Source organism: Myripristis murdjan, chromosome 10 (assembly GCF_902150065.1).
Source record: "Myripristis murdjan chromosome 10, fMyrMur1.1, whole genome shotgun sequence".
Lineage (NCBI taxonomy): Eukaryota > Metazoa > Chordata > Actinopteri > Holocentriformes > Holocentridae > Myripristis > Myripristis murdjan.
Window position 1 is genome coordinate 14,765,173 of NC_043989.1, and position 21,479 is coordinate 14,786,651.

Consider the following 21,479-nt stretch of genomic DNA (forward strand, 5'->3'; position numbering starts at 1 on the left):
CTTGGCTCCACTTTGTAACCGCTACAACACGATCTACCTGTTTTCTTCACAAGTTAACCACCGTTAGGAATTCATCCGCTATCGTACTTGTAACCATAGCAACATAAAAAACAAAAAAACAAAAAAAAAAAAAACAGTAGCGCCAGTTATAAACTGCGGCAAGCACAGCTGTATTATCGACTTGATAAACTAACGACCGGTAAGGAAAACACACCAATGGTATTTTAACGTTTCCCCCAACTTCTCTTTGCTTTATATTGTTGGCAAACGACCACGGTGTAAGCGGGGTAATCAACTCGGCGGTTCGCGGAGGACAACCGAGGCGAGCCACCCGACACGAAGCAAAGGTTGGTGTTTTGCCTCCACGTCGTGCCTAAGTGTCTAACACACACCTGCTCGTTGATTATCCTTTATCCAGTTTCCACTCGGGGGTCAATAAAGTACTTCTGAGTTTGGTCCCGGGTCTCCCTAGGCGCTGGGAATCTGTAACGGTCTGTAATGAAACATGTCCGTCCTGATGGGGAAGGCCTTTCTATGTGAAACAGTGCCTCCTCGTGGCCAAATGGTAAAACTACATCTCAAGTAACCTCAAGTCAACTAAATAACAAAGCACCAAGTAATGGCATTTTCTCATAGAAGAATAACATCTGGTGTCGTCTCCAGTACGAATAGCCCTAATAATATAGATACAAAAGTTGAAACATCTATGCTAGGGTGCACTTAAAGGTCATCTGCCTTGAAAATGGTAATAATTCTGTACTAACTTTTAGGAATATTTAGAAGGATATGGTCCAACTGCCATAGAGACTATTCCATAAAATAAAAAAATAAAGACACAAATTGCCTATTAAGTCATATCACAGTCACGCTAACATATTCCCTATGAGAATGTTTATTATTAATCATTAAGGCTGACAGCTCAGTGCGGTCAAAATTTCTTTTAATATGCATGCTGTTGTTTTGTTTTATAAGTAATATTTTTGAGGATTGGGCATGTCAGACACCTTACTGGCATAAAATGTTTATCTGAAATGCAGGCTTCTCGCTCTACTATATAGAGTCCCAATATGGCCACTTATGTACAGTCCGTGTTGTATCAATGAAAAAGGATGACAGCATGATCCTTTTTCTTGCACTGATATGCTTTCAATGCCTTCAGATATTTTGGAAAAACTGAATTCCGTACTCAGAAATTTCACATGAACACCATTCAAAGCTGATTAATCAAGTCTGCATTTCCAAGTTCCATGACCTTTAACCCTCTTGCTATGGCAGGGAAACCAGGTTTTACATTATTGAAAAGGAAGAAAACATACACATGCACCTTAAAACGAGACCTTTACACTCCTTCAAGATATATATCCTTCCCACCATACTGGAATGCATCTCCTCATTTTTATTGCCATGAGGACATCAAGGCCTTACAAAATAAATCTTAAGCCTCCGTTTAATATTCATAGCATGCCAGTCCATGTCTCAAGAGCTCTACAAATAAATTAGTGGAAAGTCTGCCCCGACAAATTCATATCCATCTACTCTAAAGCGCTTTACTTGGAAGTACACAGTTTCATCATGTGGCATGTGGCATTTTTAATTTTCGGTGTCAAGGAGTCATTCAAGTACCACATAAAAAGTCTTTCAAGTAACTTACTGAAATTAAAACATCCACGACTTTTAAATATTGGCAGTCTTTATTTCAACAAGACTAGGAAATGTTGTTTAATATACATTTTCTCTTACAATTTAACATCTATCTCATCTTGTTTTTCCATAACATTTAGGAGATACTCTGAAAAGTAAAAATCTGGTGTACTGTTACGGCCTCTTTTAGAGACATCTAAAACGGCTGCTCTTTATTTACACATTGTTTACTCTTTCCAGTCACTCATTTTCTCCTCAGAATATGAGTCCATTCTGTTCTTGAGGGCCAAAGGCAGATGGAAAGGTTTCAACATCTGTCTAGTTCAACTTTAAAGTCGCTAGACTACAGTTGCTCTATGGATCAGATGAACAAATATCCAGCAGCCGGACCAACTCCTGCCAGCTGGAAAATGTTGTTGCCCTGGCCTGCAAGCACAGACATTTACCATCATCACGTCACCCAAAACATTTCCTCTCTTGAGTATCAGAAAGTTGGGTTTCATCACACACAGCACGACTCTCCCACATGACACTAACACATGCACAAGCCCTTGTAGAAATGTTGGTGGAACAAAAATGTTGGTGGAAAAATAATTGAACCAGTGACACACATAAGTAATGCCACATTGAGCTGTCAAATCACAACTTCAGTATTTTAAAAATCAACATTTTGTGGGTTGCATAGATGTTTCTGCTGCTTGGACATCAAACCCTTCAAAGTCTGATTCTTATTTCCGATGTCCTCACTGATTTGTTTCCTAGTCTTCGCAACTGAACCGATCATTGGGAACATTCATTTTACAAAGAGAATATCATGTAAGCTTAGCATGAACGTGACAAATTCAAAGCCAAACAAGAGGCACAAAGGGTTGTGAGCACATTGCCATGTCCAGTATTTACCACATAGAATAGCCAATTATTTTAGACCTGCAGACAAATCTGACACATGCAAATCCTTTTTTTTTTTTTTTTTTTTTTTTTTTACATTTTTACAAAATGATATTTACCCCCCAGCCTCTCCCCCAAATCTGATACCAGTAAAAATAAATCAGTTAATTTGTAAAATTATTAATATTTAGCATCTAAATTATGTATACCAATGCATTCTGAATACTGTATTTTTTGAGATACTTTTGTCAGTTCTATAAGCATGTCTGAACAGGCATTAAAAAATACATGCATAATTTACTGTACAAAAGCAACTTGAGGCAGCATAAGGTTAGAGATGAAATGGCCAGGCAATGCAATTTATAGACCAGATTATCAAATTAAAAGAAAATCTATGTTGTGCTTTTACAGTTGGCTACAACATACTTACAAAAGGAGGAAAAAAAACAGATACAAGTGACTGTCTTGAGCAGTCCTGAACATCTACATTCTTTTTTTGTCTTAAAGAAGTAGCTAACAATGTACCAAGGTTAAAAACAAACAAACAAAAAAATAAAACATCAGGCACCATGTATCAGTTTTGGTAGCACTTATGATAAACCTCAACATTCAACATTGAGTTGAAATGAGAATGCGAGGATGAAGGTAGACAGGATGGTTCAGGATGAGTCCATTTACACTGACGCAGGCCATAATAATAGAGAGGTACAAGTGTGTATTGTGGGATGGGGTTTATGGGCAAAGAGGAGCCCTTAGAAGCTGTGCACACTGACCAGAAGTGCCCCCAAAATCTGTGCACATTGACCACTCCCACCAGCGCCTAAAAACTAGGAGTAAAATCCACTGTAGTACCTAATATACGTATATCTTCATACCAAAAATAGCTAAAAAAAATATTACACCTGTTCAACATACAACCCTGTATTAAAATAATCTTACTCATCTTGAGTCAATTTGATCAAATCCCTGTCTTTTGTTCCTCTTCTCTAGTTTATCTGAAACGCTCTGAACGTACAAGTCACCCTCTAATCCTTTTCAAACAAGTAAGACTGTATAGAGTCAGATACTCTGCGCTGAACTGAGCTTACAGTACCAAAAGGGCATTCAGGACTTGTCAGCTTTGCCTTCTTCAGGGGTAATGCCAGGGGAGTCCCTCACCTTTCAAGCCATGGTTACCACACACCAGGATGCCTGCCGTATATCTAATTCTACCAGACGCTTTCACTTCCAAACACTGCTAGTTTGCATTGACAACGAGAGCATGCATGAGGTAAGATCTTACTAGTGAGCTGATTTAAGCTGAGAAAAAAAACATAAGAACAAAAAAACAACAAAAGCTGTCCTTTAAGTTGTGGTAATCCATGTAGTATTCATATATTATTCCTGTTTGGGTGCGCAGAATGCTCCAAAAGCTTTGTTTGTTCTTTAGAATTAATTCCATCTCCAGGTCAACCAGTTAAATGCCTGTGCTGTAATTTCTCTTGTAGTATTTCTGACAGACGAGCTAACGTGCACTTTGTAGCGCCGAAAAGAGCTTTAAGGCTTCTCAAAAGCAAAGTGGAAGAAAAATATCCTGTTATCCTGATCCTAACTCAGGACTGATGCCCTCAGCCCTGATCAGTCTCATAATTTCTGACTGGCAGACATCCTAAAATGGAAGCGCAGCCACACACGTCAGTGCACGTGTGGACGCAGACACACACAACAATCACAAATAAAAGGACTATTTGCTACATTATTCTTTTGTTGTTCTCTGTATAATGGAAATGCATTTGCAGAAAGGTAGCATAATTAAACTCATCAGAAATACGCAGATATGTCCCACCACAGGCACTCAACATTCAACCAAACATCTAGCGTCAACTCTGACGACATTCTTTTAGGAAGGCACAAAGATGAACTGGGATTTAATTGCCAAATAAACACGATTTATAATGTTGTGAGAAGAATCATAGCTCCAAAGGGCCATGAGGGGAATAGGTTTATCCCTAAAAGAAAAAAAAAAAAAAAAACACATATGGGAAAGGAGTGGGGAAAAAATTGGTGGATTTCTTTTTTTGGAAAGAACAATGTATCGCTGTACACTGATGTCCTTTAAAAAAAAAAAAAAAAAACATACAAATGAATAATTAAAAGTGAAGTTATTGTAATATTAATAAGAGTCTCCCCCCCAGTGGCGGACAGACCAAGGTCCTGAAGGCAGTCTTTTCAAAGTCTCTCTGACAGGTTTCCCCTTCGCTCCAACGTTCCTTCTCGTTCTCTTCCTCGCCCTGCCTCGGCAGTTTTATCTCAAGTGGGGAGCAAGCAGGGCCAGCACCAGCCCGCAGAGCGCCAGTGCCATGCTTCCCTGTGACATGCGGGCGCCACTGGTTGATCCTGGTTGTCTGTCCACCACCGGGACAACTCGGGGTTTGATAGGGGGTGGAGTGGAGAAGTAGATGTCCCGGTCTGTTTCACAAGATGGGGATTCACAACCGCTTCCGCTCTCTTCTCCTCCACTCGCATCTTCATCTGTTAAAAAATACAAAAGGGGGTCAGATGTCTGCAGAGAGGGAAACGACAAGAGCAAGCGATGAGAGTCAGAAGTCGACAGTCCTCACCATTATCGATGGAGATGTCGTTGCCACTGTGTGCTGCCTTGAGCCAGCTCGTCATTTCCTTCAAAACCGCAATCTGACTGCGAATCATGATGTCTGGCTTTGTGATGTCCACATCCACATCAGGGTTTGACACCTGATTGGCTAGTCCATTGCCAATGACAACTGACTCATACCTAGGTAAAGCAAGAAAGGAAATTCATAGAGATGTCAGATAAAGCACAGAGTTGAGCAGCTAACAATGCTGTGTTTTATTTTAGTAATTTATTTTACATTAGTCTTGGTAAAGTTTTAGTCAGACGCACTTCAAATCATTTTTGTTAGTTTAGTCAAATGACAGCTTTGTTGTCTGTTATTTTTTCTGTCATTTTGGCCAAAGTGGGGCAAATTTATGTTTTTTGTGTCTCTGACATTTTCGTCTAGTTATTTTTTTGTGGGTCAAATAAAAAATATTTTGTGGAAATTTTTGTTTTCACAGAGCAACTCATCATCATCAAAAAAGGGTCGTCGATGACTATTTAGTTCTTCAAAAATCCGTTGACAAAATGAATGGCGCGTTGATATGTAGCAATAAGTCGACTAAATTCCTTTACTAAAAATTCCATTTACTGTCCCACAATTTAATGTCCTGTTTTTTGTATATTTTTACCTGCTGTATTTTGTCTCATTTATTTTACTTACATTTTATCTTGTTTTATTTTATCTTCCGCTTTATTTTATGACTTGTTTATGCTGTTTTATTTGTGTGTGTGTGGTTCTCTTACCTGCTTTTTGCTGTTCCGTTCCAGCACTCGTCCCCAGGTGCGATCCTCTCCCCAGCACACACAGTGTCTGGCAACGTGGACCAGAACTTCTTGGCATGCTTCAGCTTCTTCTTCACATCTGCCGTCTGTGTAAAAAATACACGAATGAGGAATATCTTTTGCACGGTGGGACCCAATGGGGTCAAAGTTTTACACATAAAACATTAATCAGAAATTGTATTGTTGCAAATGCTGAGGGAGGTTTCAACACGATAATGTCAATACAGTTTCACTACTAATGCAACAGAGCAGTGTACAGAAGTTTAACAGAAATTTATTACATATGCAAGGAAATAGAAACATTAATATTTAAAGTAGATTAACATAAGTCTTGTTGTAACGTGGGTGTTCATAGATCCTACCAGTCTATCCAGGCTGGTCCCAGCAGCGGTTGTAGGCCGTGCATCGGGGCTGTAAGGACGGAAGCGACCTGTAAAGCCAGTTTCTTTGACAGAGCGACGGGAACGGAAGGCCATGTTTGGCTTAGGCTGGCCACATCCCTGGAAGACCTGGTGGAGGAAGGCAAGGGTAGAGCGGGGTGAGTGCAACATGATCTCACACCTTTCACTCTTTCAAACTCTCCCACAAAGACTGAAAAGACACTGACCTTCTGTGACACTTGCATGCTGTTCTCCTGCATGTTCATGATGGCCTCTGAGATTTTCACATCGATTGGGTCCATGACAGATTCAAAATTAAAGGGACCCTCGAGCCTCTCAGCCAGACTCAGCATGGCATCTGGAAACCACAAAGGTTAAAAGAACATGTTTTTTAAAAAATCACATATTAGAAATTAATTTAAAGGCAAAATAGAATGGATTTTATGAATTCAATCCACTTCAAGTGACATTTAACCTCCACTAGAGGGAGGCATATGCTATCTGCTACTGTTTCCTAGGGCAGGAAACTGTAAAACAGTTGATGCTGGTATACAGTCTTACAATTAGAGCAGAGTATACGTGCTACACAGGCAGGGGGCAGCAGAAACCAGACACCACCACAGAGAGCAGCAGTGTCAGCAGACAGGAACTATGAGCCAGGAATGGACATGTTTAATGGAGGTAGAGGCCAGAAAAACTTACAGTGTTTCACACGTCTGCTATAGCATGCTATTTTTTAGAATGAAATATATACAGAAAATAGTGGATAAATGTACCTCTCCGTATTCACTGAATGCAATGAATAATGTACTTGAAAATTTATTTCAGTTCCTGCATGAGCAAGAAACTCAAAACAAAACAAAAACAAACAAAAAAACAGAGCTGCATGTAACCTGTAGAAAAGTTGTGCAAGAACTGACACTTTACTTAAATACACAAAGGGAAGATGACATATGCATCAACAACCGCTACACATGTACATCAAGTGGAGAAGCAAAACAGAAAGTTAGCACAGTGATCCACCAATCCCATCATGTCAGATTGGCTTTGTGCCACAAGACTATGGAGGGTTGCTTGGTTAGATTAGATGAGAGTAAACTGTACTGATAATGCTGGGAAGGCTGGGGGTTGCAGCAACAAAGTGGCAACAATAAACAACAGAACATTAGGCTATAATTTAAGAATAATCATCATATCTGTCAGATGGGGCAAGCACGGTTGAGTTAGAAATCGTTCTTGTTGAAATTACGACTTCTTACCAAGGAAGTTGTTCCATTCGGTGTCGAGGTCAGCCTGGTTCGCCAAACAGCCGCGCATCACGTTCAGACAGTAATTCTGGCAGGGCTTCAGGGCCACCTGGCCCGAGCAGTAGGGACAGTACAACATCTTCATAGCTGCTCGCACACAGCTGGGAGACGCACTGACCTGAGGGGGGAGAAGGGCAGAAAACGGTCTGTTATCATTCTGCTGCAGTTCACAGGAAAACACTCATCCACCACTGCCAAACACACATTCTCAGACCCTAAATAAGCAGAACCATTTGTTTTATAAGCTTAGTCAAGTCCACAGTATAATCTAATCATTAATGAATCACCATGGCAAAACATGTCATTCCAGAAAAGTCCAAGTAGTTTACGTTATCAGTTACACATGCACACAATCAGTCACAAACACACGCATAATCAGTCATGCATACAAGTGGAACCTTGACCTCTTGAAACAGCGTTAGAGTTGAAATTAGAACACATAGGAGTGAGGCACGGTTAACGTTTTGCTGCATGTGGTCTTATGTTTCACCTGAACTCCCCATACCTGCTCAAACACTGCAGATCTTCTGTAAGTAAAAGGCTGTATGTACTCAGATTCATACCAAGTTCCCCTGACAGAACTGTCATGCCAAAAAAACTGCCTAGGGCAACACTTTTCAGTATCCAGCAGTAGTTAAAATTAAAGACCTCATAGAGGATTGCTGTCAGCTTGCACACCAAAAACCAAAAAGTCTGACATGCAGCTCTTACCGTAGAGACTTTATTAACCACCTCCGGCATGAGCGCCAGCCCACGTGTGAAAGTGCGTGCAGCAACGAAGGCCCGCGTCAGCTGGAGACGGAGCTTGCGCGGCACATCGCCAAAGGGCTGGAGCTGCTCCGTGTGGCGGCTCACACACTCCATGTAGGCGTCGGAGAACTCATACTGCACGTTGACCAGCCGGAACATCCTCTCCAGCAGGTCGGCCCAGAAGTCTGACAGCATGGAGTCCAGGTTGACGGCGCTGCTGCCTGATATGTAGTAGCGCTTCAGTGCCTGGAAGAAGTTCTTGAAGAGCTCTGCATTCTGCACGTACATCATCCCATACGTCCGCACAAACATGCTGTTCAGTGAGCGTTCGGCATTGTCCAAAAGCTCACGGAAAAACTCTGAAGGAAAGGGGGAGAAGAAGAGGAGGATTAGTCTGATGACTAAATGCAAAGGATGCCAAAGATCCACAGCAAACAATTCTACACTGTTGGCATTTCAGTGTGCTCCTACAAAGCAGGATTTATTTCCGAAGATGTTGTGAAGGAAATTTAATTTGCTCTTTTCCCAGAATGATGGATAACATATTGCTTGGGACATACTCAAAAATAGACTGGGGGCTGATTTTATCATTCCTTAACCTAATACTGCATCTTTTCATTTTACTTGTTTGGACAAAGCAGATCCACACCATATTATGTTATAAAACTTTAGGCTACTGGCAACACACACACACACACACACACACACACATAAAAAGAACATAATCGTAGTGTGCCAGTAAGGAATACAATTGTAAAATATTACTATTGTATAACAGTCTAAACAACTACTTCAACAGCATATTACTTTTAGTACTGAATTGCATTATATCTCTGACGTTATCTTTTGCATTCAGGAGATTCAGAGCCCTCCATCCACCTATAATTTGTAACCTTTTCCTTTAACTGAAAACCTGCTGCCGTTTCCAAACACACAAGTTTACAATCAGAATGATGCTGATTCCACTTAATCCATTTCTCGATATTTTGAGTATCTCAGAATAAAGAAAAATGATTAAGCTAAAAAAAAATCTTGGAAGCAAAAGCTGCAAAGGGGATGCCTTATGGGAAGGGAAGATTTGGAAATGGAAGGGAGAAGGTGTGGACAAGAGTAAAGCACAAGAAGAGTAAAAGGTGGAGTCGGGTGTCTCTGTTGAGGCCGAGCGAGCGAACAAGTATGGGAGGGGAGCGGCGCAGCACATCGTCCCTGTAGACTTGCCATTCAGCAGAAACGTCTCTCCACATCAAGCTGCTTCAAACTGACCACCATCAATGGCATTTTTCTGTTGTCACATTCCATTCGCTTTCCTTTCTCCCAGCTTCTCTTGGACTGTCCTTCAGAGGCATTTTCAATAGGATTACTGAATAATGCGCCCCCCCCCCACCCCCCCATCCCGTATAGGGACCTGTATCCCCCCCTCAACCCCACCAAGCCCCACATCTCTCTCCCTCTGCTGCTTTCACTTCATCAGTTCCTTCAGAGAGCTCTCTTCAGTAGAGACAGGGAACAATGACCTACTTCATCCTGAGGAATGTCCATCACCCCCCCACCAGCCCAACGCCTCCCCCACCCCCCAATAATCCAGCCCCCTCTCCCACGAACACCCCTCGTCACCCCCCACCCCTCCCCACCCCACATACACACTTTCTTAATCTGAACAAAATGAGAATTCCACAGAGTCTCTGAAAAATGCTTCACCTCAGTCTCGCGTGCATGCAAGCATACACTCGCCCCTTTCACTCGTCTCCCTTTTTTTTTTTTATCGACTCCCTTTCTCCCACTCACACACAAAACTTCTGTCCCGCTGCAGTTTCTCTGGGTGCCCTCTGCTTGGCTTTGAAATGTAAAGTTCCCATGCTCTCACAGAGGGAGTCACTAAACGCTCTCTGAATCTGCCACCAGTACATGCACACGCACGCACACACACACACACACACACACACACACACACACACACACACACACACACATATATGCACACACAGTGCCCAAGTAGTGCTGTCACTTCCACTTCAGACTGACACACTAAAAAGAAAAAATGAGGTAGGGGAGGGGTGAGGGCGGCTTGGGGCGGGTTAAGTTGAGGGCTTTTTTAACTCCAAATCCCCACTGTGTCGCCAAGGATACCGGAAACACTGCAGCCCCTCCATTTACCCCCTCCTCCCAATGCACACACACATACACACAAAGACAGGGGAGAGAGCACCAAGTTCCACGCTCCATTGACAGAGATTAAAACAAAAGGCCCACCCCTACCCCAGGAATGTCATAGTAGCCACAAGTTTAAAGTCAGTGAAAAGAGACATAGGAGGTGAGGAGGAGGAGGTGGACAACCCTACACTTCCTCTACTTCCTTTCTACATTACACTGGCAATGCCTATATGTTGGCCAGATAAGCCCTGTAATGAGTTTGGACAAACCCACTGCTTGTTTTCCAGAATGTGGCTTAAAAAGCAACGTAGCCTGTGTGTGTTTGTGTGTGTGTGTGTGTGTGTGTGTGTGTGTGTGTGTGTGTGTGTGTGGGTGGGTGGGTGGGTGGGGGGGATTAGAGGGGGCGGTGCGGAGGGTGTGGGGGCTCTTTGGCCCAAGCCAAGGGCCTGAAGTATGAGCAGCATTACACAGGCATCTTGCATTGTCATTAAAAACAGTTTATGACATACAGCCGTCTGCCAACAGGCCGAGGAGCTGAACACTCCCTCAGGATTTTTCCATTAAAAAATGCGCCTGTCGCTCAGCCAATGGTCTGAGAGAATGTGGGTGAAAGGTTACACGGGAGAGAGCATAACTTGTAACAAAATGTAAAAAGCAATGCTCTCCGGGAAGAAGGACAACTTCTGCCTCCATCGGTGCCTGTCTTAGTCCCCCCTCCCTTCACTCAGCATCAGCGTTTCCACATGTTCCAGATGAGCCTTAAATTATGAAGGATGATGTTAGGCCAAATCCATCACAGCAACAGAGGAGCTGACCGCTCTCCTCCCACTCCTCATCCCTCCCCTTCTTCCTCCAGCGAGCACTGAACTTCTCCTCCCTGACCCCCAAACCCCCCTCCCCCCTGTGTCCCTATAAACTTTGCTCCTCCCAATCCCAGTCCAAGCAGTAATTGCATCCTATTTGTGCCAATTAGTCCCTGCGCTTCTCCCTTTTCTTATGGGATTCCATGCCTCCTGCTGTTCGGCTGCAGTGGAATGGATGGATGTGTCTTCTTGTGTGTGTGTGTGTGTGTGTGTGTGTGTGTGTGTGTGTGTGTGTGTGTGAGTGAAGGAAAGGGGCCTTAATCCCAGTGCTTAAATCCCAGACATAGGCTTGCTCTGCTGGACAGGGTCAGTGCAACAGGACAGACAGGCGAGGCTAGGACAAACACACAAGAGGCAGAGAAAGAAGAGGGGAGAACTATTCCTGGCCCCGCTCTTAATTGGCCATGACTCCTACCTCCAGGCGCATGATGAGAGTCTGCTTAATCACATACACCACTTCCTGAGTTTGTTAGTGTGTGAGCAGTGCATGTCGGTGTTCCTGTGTTCATGTACATTAGCAGCTGTGTTTATTTGCGTGTCTACGCACAGATACACACAAGCGCTCAGCTCACGTCACCATCGGTACCGTCCTCTGCGGTCGAGGCAAATAAAGTGATAACCACTTCCTAAGCTCAGTCCGGCAAACAGGAAGTGTCTGCTCCTGGGTGTCTCGATGTGAGAACAGGAAACAATGAGAGAGCAACCTGAGCCTGTCACCATATCCAGTGAGAGAATGGTCTAATGGCCCAGGTGGAAGAGAGCACAGCAGGCCTTTGTAAAGGGATCCCACATCTAACAGTTCAGAGACAGGCAGGTCTGCACCCAGACAGCAGACAGGACCTGTGCTGATGGGGTGGGGGTCTCAAAGGGGCAGGAGGACAAATGAAATTCAGGCTGCAGTTTCACTCTTGAATCAAAGGCTGCCCCCTGTAGGTCAATTAGTTGACTTTTCAGTCATTAGTGTTCCCGCCAACTACTGCATCACTTTTATATGATTATTCGTGGACTTATGGTTATTAATATTGTGAAACAACTTAGATATTACCTGCTCTGGGTATGGGTACAGATTTTGTGAATGCAATATGATTCTCAATTTTAAAGGGGATTATAACTTTGGATTAATTTTTTTATTTTCAATTGAAAAGCTATTAAAAGTGAACATGGTGTGATTTTTGCTGGGGTCTGTACAAAAAAAAAAAAAAAAGTTTTCTTATGTCTGGAAAAATATAATTTGTTGGCCAGGGCATTTAACACAATGTTTTGTCACACATTTTACTTATTTAAAAAAATTGTAGCGCCTGCAATTTGGATACTGCAGTTTGCCATTTGACAATAATAATATTTTCATTAATTGCTCAGCCCTATTTGGTGGCTGATATTTTATGCACCATACAACTAATCAATTAATCAAGAAAATAATCGACAGACTAATCGATAATGAAAATAGTAGTTAGTTGTAGCTACGGCAGCCTCAATAGACCATGATCCAATGCAGATACAAAACATGATGGTTTTTGAGTAAGAGATGTGATTCTTGCTTTTTTGACCAGAACACCTCTCATTCTCTTGCTCTTGCTGTCACTGTTGCTCTCGCCACCTACACAGATAAGCTGCAGCTGAAGGAAAGTTCATATCTGTTCTCTGGCTGTTGGGAAATTAAATCACCAAATGAGATAGAGATGAGGACAGTTGATGCGAAGTTTCCATGACTACATGAAACTGAATGGAAACAATAACGTAGAAGACATTTTGCGCAATTCTACATTATAGGGTTAATTTAATTACTTGAAAAACAATCCTGTGACTATTAGCCATCAAAGAATCTTATGACTAAATCCTTTGTCTCTAAGTCACCGTTACAATTTTACAAGATGTTGCAGAGAGCCCTAGTTGAGAGCAGCAAAAACATGAGAAGAGAAGGGAGGGTAGAGCTTAGTGCAAGAACAAGAACGTGTATTTGAGAAGTGAGCGCAGTGAAACATTAACAGTGGGACACAGGAGACAGTGGGGTGGGGCGGGGGCGTCCACTGGACAAAGATAGGGATTTTTTGGTGAGCGAGTGAAGCATGAGATGGGGACGAAGGGCAGTGAGAGAGAGGGAGAACGAGGGGCGGGAGGGCTCAAGCAGCCGCTGCATTCCGACACGTCACATTCCTGTTCACATCTGGCTGCAATACACATGCTCCCTGTTACTGACTATCCTTCTCTCCCCTTCACAGACACATAAGATCTTAAGGTCTTTCACCCACACACACACACACATACACACAGATGTATATGTGCACACACAAACACACACATGAAAACACACAACTACAACCACCTCACATCTCTGCAGCCTTCTTTAAAAACATAAGAACCCTTTCATCACTTCCCGCCTTGACAAGCAGAATCCCAAACTATTTAGCAATTTGAAATTCTACTCTTCCTCTGTCTTTCAGTTCATCCACTCAAGTATTAAAAAAAAAAAAAAAAAAAAAATCACCCTGTCATTCCTATCTCATCAAACCCGCTTCTGCAACAGAGCAACGATGGTGGCACGGTTGGGTGACCGAGGGTATTCAATGCCGTCCCCTGCTTCCTCGGTGACTCAGCACTGTTGCATGTTCCCATGCTCTCCCACCCACCGCAAGGGAAACATGATCCCAGTATTTACAGGCATGCATGCATGCACATTGGTGCTTGCACACACACACACACACACACACACACACAGAGGAACAGAGAGAACAGAGAAGACTGGATCTGGAAATGTGTGTGGTCTGTCTGGGAGCGTGCACGCCTCTCTGGAGTGAAGGGAAGTGGGTAGCGGGGGACTGGGCGGCGAGGGGGAGATGAGGCAGGGAGCTGAGACATTGAGGGACAGGTGGACAGGCCAACAGACACAGACTGACTGTCTCCGCTCCGAGCGGCGCACTGGCAGGTGGGAGCGTCTGTCAAAATCGGGCAACACAAGTGCTGCAGGGACGAGACGCTGCAGCAAGCCCAACAACGCAGACTGATGCACGCAGTGGTAAAGACGGCTGGTATGTATGTGTGTCTATATGTGTGGGTGATTTCTTACGGTCAAAGTGGCTGTGCCTCTGTTTGAAGGTGCTTTGTAGGTTTGTGCTAAGCTGGGAGACAGGCGCTTTGATCTCCGAGTGGCTCTGCTGGCTCAGCTTCTCCTCCATCTCCACGGTGCAGCAGGAGAAACCCTGCGGACAGACTTTCAGGGGAGCTCCTAGGGAGAGAGAACAGGAGAATGTTACACACCACACTCTGCAAGAAACCATCCATCACTGCTGGTATTCATGAGACACATTATCACTACAAATCACACCCCATCAGAGTTTAAGGCGCCTCTGCACCTGTTTTATTTGCAGGATCTCTGCAAGTTTCATTAGGTTAAATTTCAGACTTTTCAAGACCTTTTTTAAATGTCAATTAGAATGAAATATGAGAACAAGTGTGGGCCCGTCAGAATAGAGGTCTGTGTGGCTGGACTGACTTCTCACAAAACATACAAAGAAACCTCAGTGTATGTAAGGTCTCTAAAACTGGTCAGAAGACTTAAAATGCTATATTTCAGCATAGTCGACAATATTTAAGGGCTTCAGATTACATGAAATGAAGACAGTTTGAAATCTGGACCTGCAAACCTGCACAGCAACTCAAGTCAAAATCTGTAATCTGAACATTTTGCCTTACTATTACATATTGAACAAATTTATATGCATCATATGATTTTTTCTTGTTTTTTGGCTTTGTTTCAACACTCATTTTCAAACACTGTCAACATTACTTAGCCATCACTATGACTTTAGGTGCCAATGAAAAACAATCCATAAAGAAAATTACAATGAAGATAACGTGTCACAAATTCATGGTAACATTCTCATGCTTTAAAGAAAAAAGAAGAAAAAGAAAAAAGAATGATTTGACTTCGATAAACCAAAATAGAAAGAAAGAAAAAGATGTAAAAGTGTCATTTCAAAATGAGAAATTGCCACTAAAATAAATCCCAGTACTGATTACTATTGTTATTATCTATGCTGAATGCTATATATGCTTTTACTGAAAAAGCAGCAACACGCTGATATATATGATTAGATTTTTTTTGTTTGTTTTCAATGGATGTAAATAGTGTTTTGTAATGACAGCCTTCAAATGTTCAGTACCAGCTTTCCCCCTGACCATACCAAATGCACTGTAGGTGAGAAAAGCCCCTTAACTGCACTTAAGTGGATTAATTACATCATTCAGCCCGAGGCAGTCTTTAGCCTGCCACTTTATAGCTTCATGCTTATCCTGGCACTCACTGTCAAGATTGATAGTTCAGCTCTGTAGCTTCTTTTAAGTGCTGTGTTGTTGTAAAACAGACTTTGTACTCGGGGCTCCTGTTTAAGTTCCCAACATGAGGGCTTCACGTCTAGACTGAGGGTGAGACCGATAAGATGAGCTACAACCACAGAGCAGGTAAGAGGGCTGATGTAGGCTAAGCCGATACGACCTGAAAACTCAATACGACCCACTCTGAGGTATCACTCTGTTTTCAAAATCAGAGCCATCATTTAAAATCTACACACAGCCTTTGGTACAAGACTAACGGCCAACTTTGACAAAAGTGAGTTTAACATCCAATTAAAAGGAGGGTCAGGTCAGCACCGCCGAATACAAAGTTGCAGCTGCAATAATGTTTTGTTTTAAACGTGGCTGCTGGAATTTGGGGAGAACACAGGGATCCTTTCACTCCACCCAGGCACCAACGGCCTGTTTAGTTTTCCCCACCAGCTAGTGCTCACTGACGCGGGGCCTGTATGCCTGCACAGCCCCGCTGCAGGTCCTCGCTGCTTCAAGACTGCTTATGTGCCATGTATGGAGCTTCAAAATAAATGTTTTATTGCAATTTTTAAAGACTCTAAAGTTTCACAGAGCATTCTAGATTAATATAGCCTTGATTTAATGTTAAAGCTGAAGTGATGCATGAAATGTGCTTGTTCCTTATGACAGAAATGTTAAATTACATCACTTTATTTAAAAGCTAGAGGTGTTTTGTTAGACTATTAAACTACACACACACACACACACACACACACACACACACACACACACACACACACACACACACACCAGGGTTAGGCAGACATAATTCAATATGGCCTCAGCCAACTAAACCGCTACACAAAACTGAGAAATGCAACCAAACAATTTTACAACAAACCCCTCCAGGCTGGATGCAATGGCTAAAGATTTTTTTAAATACGTGAGGAAATTTTATATTTTGTAATATGGCAATATGATCACCTCACCAAAGACAAGGAAGGATCTACCTCTACCCAGCCCACCCCCCACCTCCACATAAACTGGACCCCTCTGTCTGGGATCAAGTCCAAATAAGGCCCAAGTCACTCTTTCTCTCACTAAACCCTTTCCTCAAACTCATCTCTCCCTCTCACTCATTCCTCTGTCACTCATTGCACACAACCCCCACTCTCTCGCTCTCTCTCTCTCACACACACACTACTCACAGGCACAGTTGGCAGCCCCTACCTAAACACATTCACACATCACATCACTGCTCAACACATAGCTCTTTGTACCAGCATGATTGGAGGTAAAGGGAGCAGTGGGTACACACACACACACACACACACACACACACACACACACACACACACACACACACAGTGAACTTTTAGGTGAAACAGCCATCCAGTCTCTCCTCCACCAGGGCCCCTGCTTGCCCACAGCACCGGCGCACAATCAAAAGCGCTATATCCACGTGGAAAATCGCCGCAGTTACCAAAGTACACAAATAAAAGCGAGATGGTCAATATTTCACAGGAATGTCTGTACAAATGTCACATTGTTAACTCTAAGGATTAAGTCTCTGAAAAGTGAAGATTCTTAGCTAATGCATACTTTGTGAAAACATTGTGGCAGCCAATTTCTCAAACCGCTGGGAGAAAATGGCACATACCAAGCTGGAACACAAGCACACGGACAGCTACAGGAAGAGCTGGATCCTATAAAAATCAACATCACGCTGGACCTTGTGTGACATGTTCCAGCCTCGCCATTTCACAATGCGGCAATGCATCGGTAGTTTCTTCACCGACATTGTCATGAATAGTCTTTGTGTGTTGGGTGTACTCGGTCGACTCTCAACTGCCTTATGGAGTTCCTTTTAGGGGCCTCTCAGCCCTCCAGCGTCCCAAGTACTATAAGATCTAATAGGGCAGAGAGGCAGAACATTGTTTGAGTGTCATTCACAAGAGGAAAAACGGCCATTTATGGCAGTCAAAACAAGGGAGCAGCAGCTTGTAAACAAACATGTGACTGTGTGTCATGGTATTCATCAGCAGTCCACTGCCTCTCTGCTTTTCCTTTGTGGAAGACCACCATCCCCTTTAAATGGCTCATAAAATAAGTCACTTCCCTTTGACATTGCCCTGCCTCTCAAACTGTGTTCTCAGAGGAAGGATGGTGGGGGAGGTGAAAACGCCTCATGGACAAAAACCAGATTAGACACCTCACCGCCCCCTCTGCCTGCCATCATGTGCCCCTGAACCAGACGGACCTCCAAGTGCCCCCCCGCTTTGCCTCTACCACCACCACCCTGCAGGCTTAACCAGCGAGGTCAAGGGTTAACAGCCACTCCTCTGAGAGAGGTCCTGTCCTATGACCCCCTCTGTCCGCCAGCCAACATATCCACCACACACAGTAACTACACCCCCCCCTGCCCGTCACCCCACCCAAGCCATCCTCAATCACTCCCAATATTAACAACACTAATACGAAAAAGCGCACATGCAATTCAGCACACACACAAGCACATATGCCACACACTTGGGCACACATGCAATTAAGAGACGTAAAAGTCGCAGACGCACACAATACATATAAATAGAACCATTACCAGCCACACACACGCTCCAATCTGAAGTCATAAAAGTCCCTCAAGGATTATTTCCGTACCCTCCTAAACTCAAGTCACCACCGAAACAGCTACACAAGAGCCGCCAAGGAGGCCCTGAAGATACGGCCTACCCCAACCCATTCACCAGAACCTGTCATTAACTGGAGGGGGCCTGGTGGTCCGCAATGGAACCCGACTCTTGAGAATTCAGAAAGCCGTCAATGTTTCGTAAGTATTTCTCAGATATAATTTTTGCTTCCTGTAGTTCATCTAGATGCCAATTTAAAAAAAAAACCCTGGAATGCAGAACCACCGGAACTTTTGGATCACGGAAATTTAACATTGGAGTAATTTAAATATACAACATCAAAAGCGCGTGCGCACACGTCCCAGTCGCTCTGTACAGTTCATAAAGTGAGCGGCGCAAAACGTGCAGCTCCCAGCGCCGTCCACAGTGAAGTTAAAAGCTAAAATAATTCAAGGTTGCGCATGAGTGTAGACACACACCTAGACAGAAAGCTGGCAGATTCCAAGTTCTACTATTTCTACATATATTGGTATAATCTGTTCCCTGCAGTCATACACAAAAAAGAGGGCAACGAGTCAACTGAGCATTACTCACAGTAACGGGTGTAAATCTACACACCCTGTAGCCATAACATTCTCCCCTCGCTCCTCACCTCCGTCTAGGCTGTAATTATCCTTGGGGGTGGGGGATTGATGCCATTTGTTGGGTAACTTTCTGTTCTGCTCCACATCGTGTCATGCACAGTCACACTTACTGATCCTGTGGTCACTTTCAGATAATGAGGCTTCAGCAATAAGCATTAAGTCAGTATTTGTCAAGTGTCACAAGGAGGAGAAATTAAAGGGGTGTGGCGTGTACCCTCAGCTGAAAGAGGAGATGAAAAAAAAAAGCAGCAAACCGCTGGATATTTCGTTTCTAAAATCACAGCAATTACATTTTCTAAGAGTCATTCACTCCTTAAGTTCTCTCCTGTTGCAGCTTGTCGTCAAGGAGTCTTTGATGCAATCTCCTTCTTTTCCTTTTCTGTCACTCTCTGTCTGCAGATAGTCTGCAGTTGTAATCCTTATTTGGACAATGAGTAAAAAAACTTATAATTTACATTTAAAGATTTTTCTTTATTCATTCAATTGACAATCTTTAGAGTTTTTTTTTTTTTTTTTTCAAAACACCATTTATCGTTTAGGGAAAAACTAACTTAACTTATTAGTAGCTTTTTCAGTCAACATTTCAAACATCTCATGATTCTGTCCTCAAAGACATTAGACATCACTAATTTGAAAGCAATGCTCTTAAGATGTTTGGCTTTGATCAGCTGTCAGCAACAATTTTATAAGATGAGGCATCATTTTGTTCAAATGTCAGATAACTCATTTTGAAATGAAGCTCATTTCCTGACTATTCAAAATGATAGCATGCACGTTCCAAGTCTCCATGAAGTACTAATTCTGTGGAGCTTAGCGAGGGACTCTCCCTTATGAGATCAGCCAAGGGCTATAAAGACGCACACAAATATGCACTCAAGTACAAACTGTGAAGCAAAGTCCATATCTGAGCAGAAGCCACTAATGCGCCATTTTCATACCACTTTATACACTGTCACGGCACAATAACTGATTAAGTAAAACTGTAAGTGAAAATGTATTTTCTCCTACATTATAAGAAAATCCTTTAACGCAGCAAGCTGAATGAGAGCCTATTTTATTTACAACCTAGGGGAGTAGCTGCGGGAGGAGGGGGGGATTACAAACATTCACACATACACATCAGGCCACTGCTCAGTAAAACCACAGTCTCTTGCTCAAGGGCATCCTGCCAGAAGTTGCTGAGGGAGGAGAAAGCATCTTGTTCACTTTCCCCATCCAGATTTTCCAAGTCGGCGTGGGGGAATCAAACTAGTGACCTTCTCATCATGGGCAACCTAAGAGTTACATTACTGCTAGAAATACTGATGAAAGAGGTAAACTTTTCAGATTTCAGTACTACAAATGAAAGACCATTTAACAATGTTCTGCCAAGAAAAAGGTCATTAAAAGTTATGCTTCAATGTGTGGATTTTTACTGCCCTAAGAGATTGTTCTGCTGAGAAATGAAAGCCTAATAAACTTGCAGCAGTCAAAAAGGAAAAATAAACTCTAGTACCACACTAGGTAATGGCAATACTGTAATAATTGTGCACTGCAAACCAAAAACAGATCAAAATCTTAATGTACCATGGCTAAAATTTAATAATAGTAATATTTTACTGGGAGCTCTGAAAACTTGGTTTGCATAAGGACAAGAACTGCTCCTGATATTACGCTACATTGTGAGTGCTGCACAGAAAATGATGCAAACAGTTTTCTAGTTGCGTTTGGTTTTGTAACTGGTGTGCTGGGAATGTTGGGCTGTACTGGGCTAAGATAAATTGAGTCAAAATTTGAATTAATGTTTTTAAAATCATCATCGACTATCGAGGGAATTTCAAACTCACTTTGTACACTTTTGCAAGTAGCGAGACATATAGGTGAAAAGGCAAAATCCTTAGCTGGAGGGGGATGAAAAGTGAGCCAGGGGCCCCCCGTTTCCACCATGTATGCCCCTATTTAGCTCTCAGCTTTCTAAAGCATGTGGAGGAGAGTGAAACCACTGTCATTCTCATTCAAAAACAGCAAGAACTATTAATATACCAATTTAAAAAGCCAAGATAAATAGAACACACGCCCACGCACATGAGCACACACTCGCGGCACAAAAAGCTGGGACACAATCACCGCAAGGGGGGAAATGTTCAGCAACATTGTGCTGTAAGCGGAAACCATTATTAAAGACTCAACTGCTCATATGGAGATAATCAGGGTAGGGCATTACTTCCACCTACTCTGTTTCTACACTTCACCGCCTTGCAAGAATAGAGTAATGACAAGTTTATAGCAGTTTGGCCAAACCAATAATGCTTTTCAGCTCTTAATTCATAAAGAGAGTCCAGAGGAGCCTGAGCAGATTGGCAGGGGACCTCTGAATCTGCCTCAAGCGTTCAACACAAAATGGTGGTACGAAACAGCTCCACAATGTCTATTATTTTGCAATAATGTGAAACTGCTGCTCAGTAGACTGCCCAGTGCTTCCCAGCACGTCTCAAATGAAAAGGTGAAGGACGGTTAAGTTTACACCATTACAATGAGCGTTGACAA

The 21,479-nt window shown here is 42.9% G+C and overlaps 1 protein-coding gene across 1 annotated transcript in view; it reads right to left on the reverse strand.

Annotated features, from left to right (window-relative positions):
- Positions 1–2,521: 2,521 nt before the first annotated feature.
- gpc4 (glypican 4) overlaps positions 2,522–21,479 on the reverse strand; it is a 32,015-nt gene continuing 13,057 nt past the window's right edge. The window contains exons 2-9 of the mRNA XM_030062284.1: positions 14,445–14,603; positions 8,328–8,725; positions 7,569–7,734; positions 6,537–6,667; positions 6,292–6,438; positions 5,891–6,015; positions 5,130–5,302; positions 2,522–5,040 (exon numbers count right to left, since the gene is read on the reverse strand). Of these exons, the coding sequence (XP_029918144.1) occupies positions 4,814–5,040; positions 5,130–5,302; positions 5,891–6,015; positions 6,292–6,438; positions 6,537–6,667; positions 7,569–7,734; positions 8,328–8,725; positions 14,445–14,603 (1,526 nt within the window). The 3' untranslated portion in view covers positions 2,522–4,813. The remainder of the gene's footprint in view (positions 5,041–5,129; positions 5,303–5,890; positions 6,016–6,291; positions 6,439–6,536; positions 6,668–7,568; positions 7,735–8,327; positions 8,726–14,444; positions 14,604–21,479) is intronic.